Source organism: Eptatretus burgeri, chromosome 4 (genome assembly GCF_056783735.1).
Source record: "Eptatretus burgeri isolate ZD-2024b chromosome 4, Ebu_testis_v1, whole genome shotgun sequence".
Classification (NCBI taxonomy): domain Eukaryota; kingdom Metazoa; phylum Chordata; class Myxini; order Myxiniformes; family Myxinidae; genus Eptatretus; species Eptatretus burgeri.
The window spans coordinates 83,724,417-83,744,416 of NC_140964.1; the positions used below are offsets into that span (position 1 = coordinate 83,724,417).

At 48.2% G+C, this 20,000-nt stretch overlaps 1 protein-coding gene across 3 annotated transcripts in view; it reads right to left on the reverse strand.

The window, feature by feature from the left end:
- Nucleotides 1-8,387: 8,387 nt before the first annotated feature.
- Nucleotides 8,388-20,000, reverse strand: part of LOC147028558 (uncharacterized) — a 35,966-nt gene continuing 24,353 nt past the window's right edge. The window contains exons 2-3 of one of the 3 annotated variants that reach the window (XR_015057602.1): nt 12,198-12,352; nt 8,388-9,761 (exon numbers count right to left, since the gene is read on the reverse strand). Coding sequence is in view for 2 of the 3 variants with exons in the window: in XM_085879082.1 (XP_085735208.1) it covers nt 10,833-11,921 (1,089 nt within the window). In the remaining variant the exon portion in view is untranslated. Of the gene's footprint in view, nt 9,762-10,365; nt 12,353-20,000 lie in introns of those variants that run through there. The other 2 variants (XM_085879082.1, XM_085879083.1) reach the window with 2 other exon arrangements.

The following is a 20,000-nucleotide window of genomic DNA, read 5'->3' on the forward strand; positions in this document are numbered from 1 at the left end:
CCGTGGCTGGCGAAAAGATGGCGGCGCAATGGAGATGAAGGTGAGGCGATGTTGTTCGTTTGTGGAGATGCTGTTGAGGAGATGGTGAGATGTCGTGGTTGGCGTTGTGGTGGGGATGGCATGGTTGTTGAGATGTGGTTGTTCCAAAATAAAGATAGCAAAAGAATAATACTATCTCAAAGATCACAGCCCGGTTACACGAATAATACCCTTTTGACATCGGTGGGGAAATCTAATCTGAACACACACACACTTATCGGCATAACTGATCTCTGGGAAACCTGAATGGTGTTTTGTGAATTTCCACAACTGTAACACTACCCCCTCCCCTTTTTACAGACTCGTCCCGAGTCGTCGAATTTTCGTGTGCCTTCATGTGTAAGTTCTCCCCGAGTAGTACGATTTACCTTTGGATCCCTGAGTGCGACATTTGGTGTATCCGTGTCCCAAAAGTAAATAACCTACGGGCTGAGTAACTAACTAAACAAACTCACTCATGCAGACGACTTAACTATAATTGCCGGCGCTATGACAAACATGCAGGGGGAGCAACTCATGTACAATTTACCCTTCACTTTAACCTTAACCTTATACAATATACATGTTACACTAACCATGGCCCAGGACTGATGGACTTTGTGGGAAAAAAAAGAAGCACATAGCAATGTCAATGGTTTTTTCAGGTGGGTGAGTGCTCAGCAGCTTGAAGGCAAGATATCTTCGGGGCTGTGTTCAAAACGGCCCCCTTCTGGTACGTTCTTCCTTCTTTTTGTTTGTTTCTTCAGCTGCTGAAGGTAACTCACCCCAACCCGGCAGCTATGCACCATCCCACAGGCCATTTTTGAAGCAGGGAGCCAGGGTGCCCAAATGCAGTCTCTGGCTCATGAAACAAATGCAGGTATGAACAGGGAATGTGGCCGGCTGCCCAATGCAGTCCTAGGCCTCCCCCTTGAAATGAGCGCAGTGAACACAAAACGGTGCACGGGCTGCTCAATGCAGTCTCCGTGTGCAGCTGCCTGCAGGGCAGACCCTGCAGAACACTGGATGGGCACTGATGCAAGCAAACACAAAAAATGAATGGTGTATGGGCTGCATCAATGCAGTCCCCGTGTGCAGATGGATGGATGGATGCAAAACACGGTGCACAGGCTGCTCAATGCAGTCCCCGTGATGTAGCTGCCTGCAGGGCAGACACTGCAGAACACTGAATGGACACCGACGCAAGCAAACACAATGGTCGGGGGGCTGCCTGCAGGGCAGTCCCTGCAACTTGCGTGATGATCCTGGTGCACATGGTGATGGATGGAATGGGGCAATGCAAACAGGGTAGCAGGCATGTGGTCAAGGCAGAGGCAGGCAGACAAGCCATGGCAAAACAAGGCCGGAACAGGCCGCTGTAGCAAAAACAGGCCGGCAGGTGAAGCTGGCCGGCCTCTTGTCTCGTTCTGGAGGTTTGTGGAGGGAGTGCGGTGGTGCCGGCCGGTCTGAAGGCGGGCTCGGACCTACCCTACTCTCTCCCTCCCAACCTATCGCCTTTGCCTGTCTCTGTCCATACCCACTCCCTTAATTTGCAAAAAATCAAATTTAGCCCAATCTTATTTTTATTATTATTATTTTTTCGTTTCCTTTTATAATTTGTCTCCCTATAACCCCCTTCATCGTCTCTGTCCGGCTAACCTATTGTGTTACCGAGCCTACTCCCAACCCCTATGTTGCCTTCCTGGAGGGGAATAAGGGAGAGCTAGCGCCCTGTCTCGAGGCCCAACAAAGCCTCATAATGGCCTCCTCAGATCTCAGCGATCTAACCCAAAGTGGGTCCAGCAGCCTACAATGAGCGAAGAGATGGATGTTGTAGAGGGGTACACTTCCCTATCTACTCTAACATTTATTAACCTTTAACTACCCTGGGGCTTTCCAAAAGCACCTGTTGCCTAATCTACTGGTTCTACCAACCAAGATTCCCGTCACCTGTGTTGGTGTCCCTTCAAATTTGGGCCTTGCCCTCCAATTTTCCCTCGTGCCCTCGCACGGGCTTATGGCTGTGACGCGTGGCTCCCTTGGCAGGAACTACCCTCTGCCGATTCTCCAACTATGGCACCCCAGGCCCTGCGACTGTCTCCGAGCCTACCAGCTCCCTAAAACCTGGGGAGTGCCCTCCCTGGCTACTCCCCTCGATGCTCACATGGCAGGCTGGCGCTACGGGCCCCTTCCCCGGGTGCCCGTGCCCACGACACTGCCCACGTGGCTATTGGCGCCACGGGCCCCGCATCTTGCGGGCCCACCCGTGCCCACTACGCTATCCCGGCCCCTCTTGGACCCTTGGCCTACCGCGGCCGACTAGCCCGGTGCCCGGGGTACCCACTAAGCGATACTCACCGTTCGCAGCCACGCTCCCAGCCGTCAACAGGCCTCCTGCACCCCTCCAAACGGGTTTTGAGCCTACATTCGCACCAACAGCAAAACGACCTCCATTTTGTCAATTTGACTAACCCACTATCGAACATTACTCTGACTCCGGGGTCCCTTGGGTGGGAATCACTCCTCCCCCCCCAATCACTCATCGCACCATGCATACAAAATGTCATGGGACATTCCCCAAGCTCTCCCTCATTGTCCATCGCTAACTCCATGTGTGTGCGTTCGTCTTTAGTTCCATTTAATCCACCCTCTATCTCCCATGTCTCTGTTTCTGTGACTATTTGCGTTTCTGTCACCTCTCTTGTCTCCTTCATCTCCATTATTATTTCTGCCGTCGTCTCTATTATTATTTCCTCTACCTCCTGCGTTTCTATACATTTTATTTCTGTTGTCTCTTCGTGTCTATTTTCTTCGTGGATCTTCGTCTCTGTTTCCTCCTTCATTTTATTTAATTCATTCTCGACTCGATCTATCTCCCTCATCTCTGGCAATACTTCTATTTCCTTCGTCGTCTCCCTTTGTGTCTGTTAATTCCGTCACCTCGTTCATTACCTCCGTGTCTACACGTCTCAGTCACCCCATTTAATTTTCCCTCTGTCGCCGTCACTTTCTCCGTCACCTTTACGAGTTTCTCCCAACACGTCTCCCGCATTATTTTGACCTCACCCGTTTCCATCTCGGGCCGCACAGCCGTTGCACTCCCTCCCAGCTCGTTCACTCGAACACGTGGCGCCGCCATTTTGTGCTCCGTTGTCGTGTTTCGTCGCACACAATCGCCATTATGCCCGCCTACAGGCCTCGCCCCCACGCGCTGCATCTCCTCCCGCAGCGTTTGCATATTCTCATCCATTTTACTTTGCATTTGTTGCACATTTGTATCCATTTTGTTTCCCATTTCTTCTTTTATTTCCTTCGCGTTTTCTTTTAAATTCACCTTCATTTTGTTGCTCGCTTCGCGTGCATTTTCTTTCATTGCTCCCATCAATGCGTCAAACATCCCTCTCACTTGGCTGATTTCAGCCGACCCCGACGAAGCCGAATCGCCTCGGTCGGTCGCGGCTTCGCTGGGGACCGGAGAGGGAATTTGACAGAGGGGGGGGGAGGTGTCAAAAGCCGCCTCCACCCCCGTGCCCATTTCGGACTCTGGGTTTGTTTGTGGGGGGTATTCAACCTGCCTATTGGAGTCCTGCATGGTTATTTCGTCCTGGGCCATAGATTCAGACATTTCCAAATCCATTTCTAATCCTAATCCTTCCTGCCCCCGCTCGCATTGAGCTGCCATCTTGCGTATTGGATATAAAAAATTTCCACGCTCGTAATTTGATGGAACCGGAGGGTAGCCTTGCACACCCTTGATCCGGTTCCGTTAATTTGGTTTGGAGGTGGGATAGATTTGAATCCCACTCCTTGACAACAGTGTTGTGGTTTCCACCCGTTCGGCGTGCGGGCGACCGCTTTTAACTAATCGTGGCCGCACGCACTCACCGGACGGGCAATCCAGTCGTAGCTTTCCGGATCAATGCCGAAATCCAGCTACGGGTGTGTTTTTAAAGCACACCACAACCTTGCCAATACTCTACCCGCGCGACAGGGTCTGATCGCCGAATGGGCGATTTACCTAATTATTCGTGCGGGCAGACTTCCGAGAGATTGTACCTCAATAGGACCTGCTTGGAAACGAGCCGCTTAAGTAGCTCGCTCCGTTTGCGATTTGCCAAGCGGTGTATTATCGCGAGGCCCCGTTGGACCCGATTATCTTACGGCTATTAAAAGCCAGCTAATATTCCGTACGTAATTACAGCAGCTCAATGGAGAAAGGGGACACAACGAGCAGGTGAACATTCAAACAAGGACAGTTATTTGTCACACATGCACTCATGCAGTCAACGAAGCAATACAGGTATTCCAAACACGAATGCAATGCAATGGATGAGGGGTAGGGACAAGACACGAGTAAACAAAGACCTACAGCTGTTTGTCTATTTATTATTTACATGCACTTAACAGCTCTACTTAGCGGACACGGCGCCACAACTTTCATACAAAGAAAACCCCAGGAAAGGAAAGGGCAGAACAGGACCCGTAGGCCTTTAATGTTCGCGGAGCTGTGGAGACCGAAGGAGCTCAGTGAGACCGGGTTGGTTACCTGCCAACCTCGTGGTGACTCGCTGAGTGACGCTCGATGTTCCGTCAACACGGTGGTTGGTGTAATGGCGACTCGGTTGGTCCGGGCCTTACCGTGCGGCCTGGTCGATCGGGCCTATCCGACGACGCCTCAGAGGAACGAACGAGTCTTTGCTCTTTCAAGAGTTTATGCTCTTTTACGAGCCTGCCCGTTCCTCAGCGTTTGCTCCGTCGTCTGCGTTTCGCTGGCTGGCGACCCCTCTCCGGCCGTCACCACCGACCCACAGTTCGGCACGGTACTGCCGGCTTGGCTGCGCTCCAGGCTTCGCTGCGCTTCGATGACCCCGACTGCCCTCCACTGGACTCGAACCTTGGCGCTCTCCACCCCGACTCCAGACAGACTCCAGACCGATTGCAGGCAAAACAACTAACTCTCAACTGACTCGCTTGGCATTCCAGCGCGCCTTTTTATGGGGTCCGGGGAGCTGAGTTTGATCTGCCACCTTCGACCTCTCACCCCCCGCAGGCTCCACCCCTTTTGGTGTTTTGATCCGATCTCGTCGCCAAACGCGGAGAGAGCGGATGTTGCAGAGATCACCAGCCGTGGAAAGCGGACATGGCAGAAATCACCGGCCGTCGCCCCAACAAGGCAGCCGTCGTGTTTGGCGGAGGTGCCGCTCATTGGGATTCGCCGTGGCTGGCAAAGATGGCGGCGCAATGGAGATGAAGGTGAGGCGATGTTCGTTTGTGGAGATGCTGTTGAGGAGATGGTGAGATGTCGTGGTTGTGGTTGTTGAGATGCGGTTGTTCCAAAATAAAGACAGCAAAAGAATAATACTAACTCAAAGATCACGGCCCGGTTACATGAATAATACGCTTTAGACATCGGTGGAGAAATCTAATCTGAACACACACTTATCGACATAACTGATCTCTGGGAAACCTGTATGGTGTTCTGTGAATTTCCACAACTGTAACAATATTAATACTGAAGGATCAATTTTGTGCTCCTCCTAGCGGTCGCGTCACGTTTTTCTCGGTATTGTGACCTGGACTGAAAGAAACTCCGTACCTGTAAGAGTGCATCACACATAGTTGCAATAGTCAACTTTCAACTCTGAAGCAGAATAAACACTTTTGGTTGAGACGGGGGCGAGGAGTGAAGAGGGGGGGGAGGGAGTGAAGAGGAGGGGGGCAAGGTAAGCAAATTTTTGGACGGGGGTAAGCAAATTGAAAGCGGGAGACGGGGGGGAAATGGGGCGGGGGGATGAGTGGGCGGGGGCTGGGGTGAATTAGGCGGGGTTGAGTGAGGGGTGGACAGGGGGCGGGGGCAAGTGGGGCGGGGAATCAAGAGACGGGGGGCGGGGAGTGAAGAGGCGGGGCCGGGATAATTACATTTTTGGGCGGGAGTAAGCAAATTGAAGGCGGGGGGTGGGAGGCAGGGGGGAATGGGGCAGGGGCGGTTGATGAGTAGGCGGGGCAAGCACGCCCTGTTCTGTCCATGTCCCTCGAGTGTGGGTGAGCTGGTGAGAGTGGTTGAATGAACGGAATCTGTCTGTGACTGGGTTTCGGCTAGTCTGTAATAATATGCTTGTTTATCTACATGTAATATTCCGTTACACCCATGAGTTGGACTGTTGGCCATTGACTCCATCCACATTTTCAACCTGAAATCATATGGCCACCATGTTGGTGCTATATGCAGTCAGACATCTTCAGAGATGTCATATTCATAATTGACATGCCCTCCCTATAAGTTTTCCCTTCTGTGGTTCACCCTGAACTCTTCAGTGTAAAACGATCAAAGCGACTGTTCAAAGGATCATCAACGATCAAAAGGTTAGAAGCGATAGGTGTCATCGGTCTCGTGCTTCAGGCCTCTGGGAAATTGCATTTGGAATCGATATTACCACAATGTATTATGTATGTACGTAGTCAGTGGGCATGTTTGTGCTTCAAATCCAGATTATTTTCTATTTTTATGAGTGATCGAGGCAGTGATCAAGTGATTTTATGAGTGATATATTATTATTTTTTATGAGTGGTCCCTTTCCTACTATTTTCTCTTAAACAACTCGACCAGGGACCATAAACCCAGGTCATTAGCGCTCGCGAAGCGAAAAGTATGGTGAAGCAATCGGTCACGTATGTCCATACATGTCTGCATGTGAGTGTACATCGAAAACTGTTCACTGGAGGAAATTGAAACTTCACTATATGTTACGTGACCATTTGATATCGGGCATATTGAGCATACATCAAAAACTTTTGAGTTGAGAACTTGAAGTTGCATCTTACATGACACTGATGTTCTGTGACTCCATGCAAGGTGTCCAGTACCAGTCAAAAGTTTGGACATACCTACTCATTCAAGGGTTTTTCTTTATTTTTACTGTTTTCTACATTGTAGTATAGTGAAGACATTAAAACTATGAAATAACACATTTGGAATGTTGTAATAACCAAAAACGGTTAAACAAATCAAAGTATATTTTAGATTTTAGATTCTTCAAAGTAGCCACCCTTTGCCTTGATGACAGCTTTGCCCACTCTTGGCATTTTCTCAACCAGCTTTATGAGGTCATCACCTGGAATGCTTTCCATTAACAGGTGTGCCTTGTTCAAAGTTAGTTTATGGAATTTCTTTCCTTCTTGATGCGTTTGAGCCGATCAGTTGTGTTGTGAAAAGGTAGGGTTACTTTACAGTAAATAGCCCTATTTGGTAAAAAGACCATTATTTTGTCTGTACTGTAGTAGTCCATATTATGGCAAGAACAGCTCAACTAAGCAAAGAGAAACGACAGTCCATTATTACTTCAAGACATGAAGATCAGTCAATCCGGAAAATTTCAAGAACTTTGAAGGTTTCTTCAAGTACAGTCGCAAAAACCATCATGCGCTAGAATGAAACTGGCCCTCATGAGGACCGCCACATGAAAGGAAGACCCAGAGTTACCTCTCCTGCAGAGGATAAGTTTATTCGAGTTATCAGCCTCAGAAATCGCCAATTAACTGCACCTCAGATTGCAGCCCAAGTAAATGCTTCACAGAGTTCAAGTATCAGACACATCTCAACATCAACCGTTCAGAGGAGACTGTGTGAATCAGGCCTTCATGGTCGAATTGCTGCAAAGAAACCATCACTGAAGGAGACCAATAATAAGAAGAGACTTGTGAGTCCAAATTTGAGATTTTTGATTCCAACCGCCATGTTTTTGTGAGACACAGAGAAGGTGAACAGATGATCTCTGCATGTGTGGTTCCCACCATGAAGCATAGAGGAGGAGGTGTGATGGTGTGGGGGTGCTTTGCTGGTGACACTGTTAGCGATTTATTTAGAATTCAAGGCACACTTAACCAGCTTGGCTTCTACCGCATTCTGCAGCGATACACCATCCCATCTGGTTTGGGAATAGTGGGACCATCATTTGTTTTTCAACAGGACGATGACCCAAATCACACCTCCAGAGTGTGTAAGGGCTATTTGACTAAGAAGGAGTGTGATGGAGTTCTGCATCAGATGACCTGGCCTCCACAATCACCCGACCTAAACCCAATTGAGATGGTTTGGTATGAGTTGGTCCGCAGAGCGAAGGAATGGCAGCCAACAAGTGCTCAGCATATGTGGGTACTCTTTCAAGACTGTTAGAAAAGCATTCCAGGTAACAACCTCATGAAGCTGGTTGAGAGAATACCAAGCGTGTGCAAAGCTGTCATCAAGGCAAAGGGGGGCTACTTTGAAGAATCTAAAACATAAATCATATTTTGATTTGTTTAACACTTTCTTGATTACTACATAATTCCAAATGTGTTATTTCATCATTTTGATGTCTTCACTATTATTCTGCAATTTAGAAAATTGTAAAAATAAGGAAAAACCCTTGAATGAGTAGGTGTGTCCAAACTTTTGACTGGTACTATATATGTATATAATTGGCTAATGCTGTCTGTCCGCATCCGCCTGAAAGGCTGCGCTGTGCGTTTCCGGGAGGGGGGGGGGGTGATTGGTGGACCAAGTGCCGAGAATGGACAAACACCTTTTGAAAAACTAGAAGGGCACTCAGTTGAGCACATACCTCCACCACGTAATGCCTGATCCACGAGAACATTTCGGGTCCAATACATTTTTGAAATATCATGCGAAACAGTACTATATCGTTTTTGGCTCGATCTCTCAAGTGTTAGTGGATCTCTCTTCCGATCCACTAAGCCAATGCTAGGCTTATCTTCTCAGTTCAAAAGATTTGAACCTTTTTGGAGGTTTAAATAAAAACCATCTTTTAATTTTCCTTCTTCACTGTCTGCAGCAGTTGCATTAAGTCCTCTTTACTTTCTGCCAACAGAGTGGAATGATCAGCATACATAAAGTTGTTGGTACATCTTCCTTCAATCCTGAGTCCAGCATCTATGTCATCCAAGTTATATTTTTCGTTAAAATTACTCTAACCCAAATTAATCGGTGAATTCCATTAAATGATGCTTATAAACAGTGGGGCTGGCAGGATGGCCTAGAGCTATGCGTACTCTCTAAGAGTCTAAGCCATCTCGCCTGAGTTCGAATCCTGGTGTTTCATAGGCAGGGTGATTCATCAACGTGTGCCATTTCTCGGATGGATGTTAAACTGGCGACCCGTCTGCCACTATCAGTTGGTGGACTTTAAAGATCCCACGGTGTTCTTCACGAAGAGGAGGTGAGCTATCAGCAGCACCCTGCACAAATTACAAATTTCTGCCTTAACCTAAGTCGAATGCCAGACCTGGCCAGCTGGTTGGTGAAAGACTTTGGCAAAGCTTCCCCTGGCCAACTCCCCAACAATGTGGGAATAATTGTGGCCATAATATTAACAAACTTCTGCCCGCATGGTACACACGTACACGATACACATGACCACCCCCTAACTCCCGTAATGAGTGGGTGTTCTAGTAACATAAAACATGACAAATCTGGTTTGAAAAACTCAGCTTTATGAGGTGGAAATGAGGAGCTCAAATTTTCACCACATGTGCAGAAAACCCCCGAACCAGAAATTAGTGCTGAAGACGCGGTGTCACCACGTACTGGTGTTGCTCAAACTAATGACTCGACAACTTGCAGCGTGCCCTCGGGGGTCCTTGTGATGGCCACGCCATGTCAGACACCTTGTCCTCAGATCGAGGGGGGTTGCAGCAGCCCGAACACGAAATGCCAACATCCAAATGCACCCCTCTCCTCACCTTGCCTGGTTCGCAGAGAGGACATGCCCGAATTACACTTTCCTACCTAATGCCGATGTCAACTATATCACCCCTCATGGCATACATAAGAACAGGACAACTTGACGCTAAACTAATGGTTACAGAAAATGCTCGAACGTACACAAACACACAGACCACACTCACTTAACATGCCACTTAATTTGTATCCCCCTCTAATGTAACAGTATATTTTGTAAAATAATAGAGCTATTGTGTGGTAGCATATTGGTACATATTCAGGTGGTGGACAAAACAATGGAAACACTGATGCAAAGTCACTTAATAAGGCGTTGGGCCACCAAGCGCGACCAGTACGGCCTGAATGCTCCGTGACTTAGAGTCCACCAGCGTCTGGAATTCTGCAGGAGAGATACAGCACCATTCTTCAACAAGAAAGTCAATCAACTCACTCCTGTTTGAAGGTGGAAAATGCTGTCTCAAGTGTCATTCCAGAATATCCCATTAATGCTTGACTGGGTTCAGATCTGGTGACTAAGCCACCTTACCCAAAACTCGGCAAGCCTTTTGTAGTGTCGTGATAGAGAAGCTTAGCAGGCAGACACGAGCGGGGGAACAGTCGAGCCGGGCTGTGTTGCACAAGCGCGAGCGCGGGCGTACTTTTCCCGCAGCTCTCCTTTATTACGTACTCAGTACACTCACAAGCCGAGGTGACTACGGCATCACTACGACGCCTCAGGCGGCGCGCACTCCTTATATTCCTGGCAGACACGATGCTCACGGCGACCACTCCCTCCATCATCATGCCCCGCCCCGCAGGCCCGCAGGCTATACCACACTCCTCCCTCCTAAAACTATGATTATTAAATGATCACCATCATAATAAGCATAAACAGCACGAAGTACTACGGTATAACAGTAGACAAGGTACAAAAAAGAAAACAGCGAAGTATAAAAGCACATCACATCATATAACGTGTGGAAGCGAGCTAGTGGAGCTGCAACGGCCAGGTTCCGAAGACTGAGGTGCACACAGCACCTACCAAACTCTGACCGCGTTACCGATATGAAGCAGCAAGGCGAGAAGCACAGCAGCACTACACAGCGGAAATGCCCCCAGGCGGCTCATGCTTACATGGCCTTCGGCGAGGCCGCAGCGACCTCCCAAGCAAACCTCCCCCGGCACCATCAAACGCCTCTGGCCCACAAGGCGGCACATCTCCCCCGGGCAGACCTGAAGCAGATAAACATTCCGAGGCCGGAAGCCTGCTGTCTGGAAGCCGTGGCGCCAGCGCCAGACTCGATTGACCTTGGATGGGGGCGCTGAACAGCGCCGCTGGCTGGATGCAACCAATGCTCCACAACAACCCACGCACCACAATCAGTTGAGATGCCAACGCCCGTCTAAACGGCCCTGAGCGAACACAGAGAGCTGCGCCCCCGGCGCCAGGCACGTCTGACCTTGCCGCAACCAGAGGTGGGGGTAACGCTGACCAGCGCACCAGTCCTGGCTCCGAGTCGATCTCCGAGACCCACACGGCAGTTAGACGGTAGCAACTCCATTCAAACCACACTTCAACCATAGGCTCGTCATAAATCAATAGGAATAACATTGGAACCATTGCAAACTCATTTTCCCGTACAGCGCGTTCTCTCGGCAAAATCCCTGCACATGACAAAGCAACTACCCGCGGCCCGGGGCAATGGAAGGCCAGCCAAACCTTTTTATTCGCCACCACCGCTCCCAAAGCCACCACATCACATTGACCATACTGCAAAACCCATCGATTGATCTCCGCCAAACCCACTCTCACACAGGAACTGTTGGCATTTATTTCAACGACGTTAAACCGCATCACTCGAGCAATGAAAAACAAATATGCAATGAACAGCAACCCATAACCCACATCACGAGTCCGTCTCTTGGTTGTCGACTCGATGTTGCGACTCGCGACTTCCTTTAACGCCACGGGCTCACCGCAACCCGTTGAAGCTGCCCGAACAATACAGGCGCACCCCGCACCATGAACGCAGCCGACGCGCGAGAGCTCATCGCGAGAGCTGGCATGGCTCCCGCTGCTTCCGCACCGCACACCACCGTTGCAGGCAGCAACGAATGGCCGCTCCCGTTGCATCGATGCGGCTCCCGCCGCCAGAACCTTGCCCTCGGGTCTCGACGAAAGCATCGAAGAGAGCGGCAGACTGCAAGTGCGCGCCGCCTGAGGTGACTACGGCATCACGATGACGCCTCAGGCGGCGCGCACTCCTTATATTCCTGGCAGACACGATGCTCACAACGACCACTCCCCCCATCATCATGCCCCGCCCCGCAGGCCCGCTGGCTATACCACACCCTTCAGCTGATTGAGAGGACACATCAAAACCACAGGCCAAGAAGATGAGTCAAGAAAACCCTCAGCTTTGAACTCCAGTATGCCCAACAATACCGTCTGCCCAAATACCTCACTTGGTGGAACGGATCCCGCCTTCTCAAACTTGAACCGGAAGCAGTTATGGCGCCTGCTCGCCATGCCGAAATCCTGGGGAGGGTGGGGACAACACCAGGAAAGGGGAGGAGACGAGGCAGGTGGTAGCAGGAAAGCATGAGGCTACCTCCCTGCTTGGCGGGCAAGGCCAACCAGACAGGAGAAAGGCCGGGGAAAAGCAGGAAGGGAAAGACGAATGAAAACACAGGAATAACAAGACAAAAAGTATAAGGTAAACAAATCGATGAGATAGGTGTAAAATAAAGCATGTAGAGTTGTAGACCAAACACAACAAGCTGCTAAAAAAGGGCAGAAACTCATCGCTGAGGTTTTTCTTCTTGCAGCTATGCTGACCAAAATTATAGGAGTTTTTTTTTTTACATGACCCTCAACATGCTGGTATTTGTAGTGTTATTAGCTCACCTGGACTTTAGTCAGGTGAGCTAAAAGATCGAGCAGTGTCCGTAGGTGAGTGAGTGAGTCAATCAGTCAGCCCCTAAACACTTCAATCATTATCACGTGAACCAAACACACGATTTTGATGAAACTTGGCCAAAAGCATCATATCTGATGCCTAACGAAGTTTTATTGACTGCATCAAAAACTGCGTCATTAAGGGGGTCTTGGTAGCATATTGGTGAAAGACTTTTCAGAAAGAGTCAGAGACGACTTGAGGGAGGAAAAAAAAAAAAGAGTTTTTTGACCCCCCCACCCCCCTTCCCAACCCAAAATAGGTATTTGCTCTCTTCTCTGAAACTACACACACAATTTCGATGAAACTTGAACACAACCTTCTTCACCAGAAATGTACCAAAGCGTATTGACAGCATCAAAATCTGCACTCATCAAGGGGGTTTATGGGGGCTGGGGGTGGGGGAGGGTTACACCCCCTCAATGTAGGTATTTGCTCTCTTCTCTGAAACTACACAAACGATTTTGAGGAAACTTAACCACAACATTCATCACCCATGATGTACTACAGTGTATCGACCACCACAAAATCTGCGCTCATTAAAGGGGTCTATGGAGGAGTTTTTTTGTTGTATACATTGCTGAGGCTCGGATGAGAGCAAACACACAACACACAACAAGGGGGGGGGGACAGGAGAGAAGATGGGTGGGAGAGGGAAGGACAAAACGGTGGGAAACAGAGACATTAGGAGATCTGTGGAAGGGAGAGGGATGGGGCGGGGAACACAGGATATACAAGATGGATGCTACAGGGACTTTCAGGAAGGAAAGCAGGGAATTTGAAGGAGGTGGGGTGAGGGTGGATTAACGGGGGTAGAAAAGATCGTGGTTTTGGAGAGGGGAAGATTAGAGGTGTTGGTGAACAGCTGTTTTGAAGGGCTGGAGGGAGGAATGGGATTGAAGAGAGTGTGGAAGTTCATTCCAAAGGCAGGAAAAAAGAGGAACGAAAGAGCGAAGATGAGCAGTGATTCGTGATTTTGGTAGTTTTACCAGAACGGGGTTGCAGTCAGACCTTGAGTGCCCTGCAGAAACATTGGGTTGACATATTGCAGACATATCAGGGGGAGGAGGTGAGACCGGAGAGGAGACGTTAGAAGACAGAAAGATCACCGACCTGCCTGAGGTGAGCGAGTGAGAGGCCCAAAGACTCAGCCTCATCGTGGGAGATACCAATGATCCTAAATGCCTTGGTTTCCACTGCATGAAGCCGAGAAAGGTGGGAGGCAGGAGCAGCAGCCCAGAGGGGAGAGCAGTACTCCATCAGGCTGCGGACAAAAGCTTTGTCAGTGGTCAGGAGCTCAGGTGGGCCAAGGAGGGACTTTGCACGATGGAGGATTCCCAGTCGGCGACTGGCTTTGGAGGCCAGGTTTGAAATGTGGCTTTTCCAGGAAAGGCCATGGCAGATCTTGAGACCCAGAAGCTTGAATGAAAGGACTTCTTCCAGAGGATTTTTGAGAAAGTAGATGTGGGAGGGGTTCCAAATTGTCCTTTTGGAGAGACATGGTGAGTGAGATTTGTCAGGATTGAAAGACATGTTCCACGTGTTGGACCAGTTTGTGATTTTATCCAGATCTGCAGTGAGCGAAGAAGCTGCTGCTTGCCGGTCTGAGGGATTACAGATGGTACGGCAGATGGTGGAGTAATCAGCAAAGAGATAAAGAGGATTTTCCAGAGAGTTGGAGAGATCATTGATGAAAACCAGAAAAAGAACAGGGCTCAGAACGCTGCCTTGAGGAACTCCAGCCTGGACAGGAAGAAGGGATGAGGGAACTCCATTTCGGGCCACATGTTCGCTGTGACAGGGGTGGAAGTGTGTGAGCAATGAGTGAAGATGGCTTTGGATCACATAGCAAGAGAGTTTGGTGAGCAGGGCAGGGTGCCAGACCGTGTCAAAAGCACGTGATATGTCAAAGGATATGGCTCTGATTTCATGTCTGGCATTGAGTACCTCCATCCATTGTTTGAGAGAGCAGAAGCAGCATCTCCAGGGTGGAGTGACCTGGTCTGAAACCAAATTTATGATCGGAAATCAAGCCATTGGAGAATAGGAAGGATTTTATGTCTGAAGCGATGATGGATTCCATAACCTTGCTGATGATTGGTGGAAGGCTGATTGGTCTGCAGTTGCAGGGATCTGTTTTTTCACCTTTTTATGCAGAGTGGTAATGTTTGCTGATTTCCAAGCAGATGGCAGATGACCTTGAGCAAATGAGAGGGTGAATAGAACAGGGAGAGGGTGAGCAAGAGCAGAGGAGCAGGTTTTTAGGACACGTGGGCTGATGCCGTCTGAACCGGATGTAGAATCTGAGTTGAGGTTTGACAACAAGCTCTCCACTTTGTCAGAAGAAAAGGACACAGAGTCCAGGGACAGTTGGGTGCGACTGGATAAGGTGGGTACAGAAAGCAATGGGTTTGGGACACAAGATTTAGATGCAAACACCGAGTTTAGGCATTCACCCTTTTTACATGCGGTATCAGCAGTGCGGCCATTTACGGTAAGGGAGGGGATGGCGGGGGAACATACACCAGAAACAGATTTAACTAGATGCCACCTGGATCTGCAGGAGGGAGAGAGGTTTGAGAGTTCAGACTTGAGATTAGAAAGATGTTGTTTACTGGCTCTCCTGAGGGTAGATACACACTTGTTCCGAGCTTTATGGAAGGAACTGAGATTGTCCTCAGTTGGGTTTGCTTTTCATGAGGCAAAGGCAAGTTGTTTCAGGCCAGCATTCTCGCCACAAGCTTCAGTGAACCATGGGCGGGAGGAAGGGTCAGACAACTGAAGACAAGGGGGATAAATCTGTGCATGAGGGAGAGCAAGTTTGTCTGAAAGAATTCCCAGGATTGGTTGATTTTGGAGAAAGTAGCGATGGGAGACCAGTCTAAAGTTTTGATGGTTTCTTGGAGACCCTGCCAGTCAGCCTGAGTGAAATTGCAGATTCGACGGTGCTGAGGTGGATCTCTGATAACAGCCAGAGAGATGTCCACTTTGAGAAGCATGTGGTCGGCAGAACCGATTGGAGCGGAGGAAGAACAGGATATATTTTCAGGGAAATTTGTCAACATCAGATCCAAAAGAGATAGAGTAGCATTGGTTGAGATCCGGGTCGGGAAGTTTATCGATTGAGTCACAGAAAGCTTTTGCTGAAGTGCCATGACAGGTGAGAGAGGTACCCACACCTAGCCAACTGGCATGATGACAATTGAAGTCGCCACATATGAGGAAGAGAGAGTTGGATGAGAGGATGTAAGTTGGTCCATATTTTGGGAAAGTGAAGTGCAAATGGAGTCATCACCATTTGGTGGACGGTACAGTACACATATAAACATGAGGTGGGAGTGGAGGGGAAGCCGTAGCCAGAGGTATTCCTGGGGGTGTGGGGGAGTGAGGGCAGTGCATGGAGAGTGAGGAATGGAGTCTTTGATGAAGAGAGCAACTCCTCCACCAGGACGAGGCTCAGGTCTGTCATACCGGAGGAAGGAGTAACCAGGGAGAGATACTAGGGAGTCAGAGACGTCTTGAGGGAGGAAAGTTTCTGTTAGGCAGATTATGTCTGGTTTGTCGATGGCAACCTGTATAGAAAGATCTGTCAGGTTTGAGCAAAGGCCCTGGATATTTGAGGTCCACACTGCTAATGAAGAGGGAGGGGAGGAGGAATTGGGTGCAGGGGAGGGGAGGGGGGGTAGGACAAGGGAGGAGGGGGGGGGAGGTAAGGAGAGTTGTTGAAAGAATGTGAGGGATTGCAGAAGAGCTAGGGGAGGGGGCTGGATGAGGAGGAGTAAAGGCTCTGTGGTGCTATTTTGGGGTACAGTGGGGAGTAATAAGAAAGGGGGCAGAAGGCAGTTGAGGATTTGAAGAGGTGGAGTGATGAGATGGAGGAGAGATGGCAGGGGAAGGAGGCAGCTTTGAGGAAGTGGGGGGGGGAGCAACTTTGAGAAGGGTGAGTAGGGAGAGTTGAAGGAGAAAGGTGAGGGGGGAATTTCTGAGAAGGGTGAGAGGGAAGCTTGGAGGGGTAGAGTGTGATGGTTTGACCCCCCAAAATAGGTGTTTGCTCCCTTTTCCAAAACTATACACACAATTTTGATGAAACTTGACCACAACCTTCATCACCTGTGATGTTCCATAGTTTGCTCACGGCATTAAAATATTCAGGGTCTAAGGTGGTCTGCGGGGGGTTTGAGTTACTATTGCTCCTGATGCAGGTGAGCTTCAGGACGCGCGGTCTTATTCTTATACATGACCCTTAGCATGTTGGGGTGTTATTTGCTTAATTAACACATGGAGCCACACCTGCATGGAAGCTGTTGCTTGGTGTCCCTCATTTACTCAGGTGTTTCCAATTTTTTGCCCACTACCTGCATATATATTTGTTGATTGCCTGGGAAGCAGGCAGCATGATGGAAGTTTTAAGAACAGCTTAGTCTAAGCTTTACTCCTGGAGGCCAAAGGACCTGTAAGCTTGGCACCTTCTCCAGGGAAGGGGGAGGGGGTAGATTTATGGAAAGGGCTTTGGCCTAGAATTCCACAGATAACCCCACTTAGTGCTCGAGCTCTCTTCCCACCCTGCTTTTCGTTCACACTCATGCTCGCCTTTACCCAGGCTCCCTTTCTTCCTTTAATTTGCATCTGATCCTCTCCAGAGCCAAACATCACTTTCCCAGAGTGTGGAGACAATTGGTCTCGATGATATGATGGAGATATCTTGAATATTGCATGATAACATAAAACTGGGTGAAGGCTGTGAGCAGATAATTTAATTTTCCCTTGAATATATATATATATATATATATATATATATATATATATATATATATATATATATATATATATATATATATATATATATACATATGTGTGTGTGTGCTTCTCCCCTCTTCTCATTCTTTGTCTTCATGCTTTCTATATTGCTGTTGTTTTATACTTTAATGCTCTTGAATGCAACATTAGCAAATAATGTAGGGCAATAATAGACATTATTACACTGTACTTGATATTCACGTTCTTGTACAATGTGCCAGGACCACCCGAAGTGCAGCCCCTCAGTGCGCAAATCCGAAGCAGGTGTTGTGTGTCATAGCATGTGGGGCACAGCAGAGGAGTGAGAGCATGCGGCATCTCAGGCGGTAATCTAATGACGTTCTGGGAGAGTGGTGTGTTTACAGGATAGCGATGGTCGAAGCCGGGTCACCAATATATGGGTAATGCACCACAATTGAGACAAACCCCACGTTGTGGAGGTGTTGACACCTTCTCACCAGAATCCGACCATTGAGTAGTGGGGGGATACCCCCCTCCCCCCCCCCCGCTACATTAGCTGCGCCAGGAGACAAAGTGAGGATGTAGATTATACAGGGTGCAAAATACCAATAGTGTTTGAATGCCCCTTTGAATCGCTGCTCAGCTGGACATGTAATCACTGAACCCACTCAGGTTGAGATGTCTTCGCAATGTGAATGGACCCTATAATACTCATTAGCCAATTGATCTAGTTTGCGCAATGGATTATTGGGGCTATAACTCACCATGGCAACTCTATTCAGTAGCATCACAGAAATGTGTATATTGTATTGTGACGTCACAGAAGCTGGAGAATAATTTGAAATACATGATTTTTTTTGTGCTGTATTTATTTTATTAAATCGGCAGAATGGATATGCACCGTCAAAAAGGAAACCCGTGAGCCTACTGACTGCAGCATTAGATACTTTTAAAGAAGCAACACCATGCAGTGTTCCACAAAGAATATTCATGGGTGGAGAGTCAGTGTTGCTTTCTGATGCATGCAAAGTGGCCTTGATAATGCTGGGTTGTAGGTCGACCATAGTATCATGATCTAAAACAACGAATCGCTCACCTGTGGAACACACTGAAGATTAATCACCCATCAAAGCAAACCCACATGCGGTCTTCACCAGTGCGAGCTTTCCGACCGAGCATCATCCCTCTCTTTTATGGGTCACGTGTCCTTCTTTCATCGTGTTGCACGATCTTTAAACGCGTCCAACATCAACAACATGCGCTAATCTCCACAACTGAAAGCGTTTGGTTTTGCTTCACTCTTATCCCCTGTGCGGTATCCATTTCCATTTTTGTTAAAAAAAAACAAAATTATGTCCTTTCCTCCCCACCCATCCTCCCCCCACCACCCCAAGGGTTTTCACCTTTTGTCTGCCTTACCTGTGTGCATTGCACATGAAGCCCCAAAACGAAATAATTATCATGAATCTGAGTCGGTGGCATTGTAAATGATTTGTTTTTTTTGAGTAAGGTCAAGGCTCGTGAAAGAGCGAGAACACTGAACGGACCAGGACGCAACATAACAAAAGGAACAGTAAAGAGAGAGGGCAAACACCAGTACAGCTGGGTTTATGGACAAAATAGAGGGAGACTTGGACAAATAATGGGTGTGGGGAGGAATGAAGGGGGGCACATGGGGTGGAGAAGATCCCTCACGACGCAAGATGGATCCACTCCCTTCACCATCCTCCTCTAATTTTTTTCATTCCTCCCGTTCCACCTCCTTTGTCTACCTTTTCAGGTGAGTTCTCAGCTTCACAAGCTTCTCATTTGCATAAATGCATGCCTGACAAGGGGCCATTTTTTTTACAATGCATGTATTAATTAAATACCTTTGACCACTTGTGCGTTTTTATTTTTATTTTTCACATCTTTATTTACCTGCAAACGTTTGTGTTTTTAGCACCCATTGCATTCAATATGTACTTCACCTTGAAGAAAGGAATGTGTGTCCCTGTGTTTCATATAAACCATTTTGTCCTGATGACATGATTAACACATAAACAATGCTGTCCAGAACTACTGTGAATGTAAATTTGTGAAAATCCATTTGAGCATTGCTTTTCACATGATGGTCCATTATAATGCCCTGTGGAGACCCCCCCCCCTTTGTTTGATGTGGTTGATTCACTTTGGTACATCATGGGTGATGAAGGTTGTGGTCAAGTTTCATCGAAATTGTGTGTGTAGTTTTAGAGAATAGAGCAAATACCTATTGGTTTTTTTTTTTGGGGGGGGGGGGGGAGGGAACAAAAAAACACCCCTGTAGACCCCCATTAATGAGTGCAGATTTTGATGCGGTCAATAAACCTTCGTTAGGTATCAGATATAAAGCTTGTGGCCAAGTTTCATCAAAATCATGTGTTTGGTTCGAGTGATATTGACTGAAGTGTTTACAGACTGACTCACTCACTCACCTAGGGACACTCCTTGATTACATAAGCTCACCTGACTAAAGTCCAGGTGAGCTAAAAATATAGAAAAAACAAAATTTGATTTCTTCAAATTGC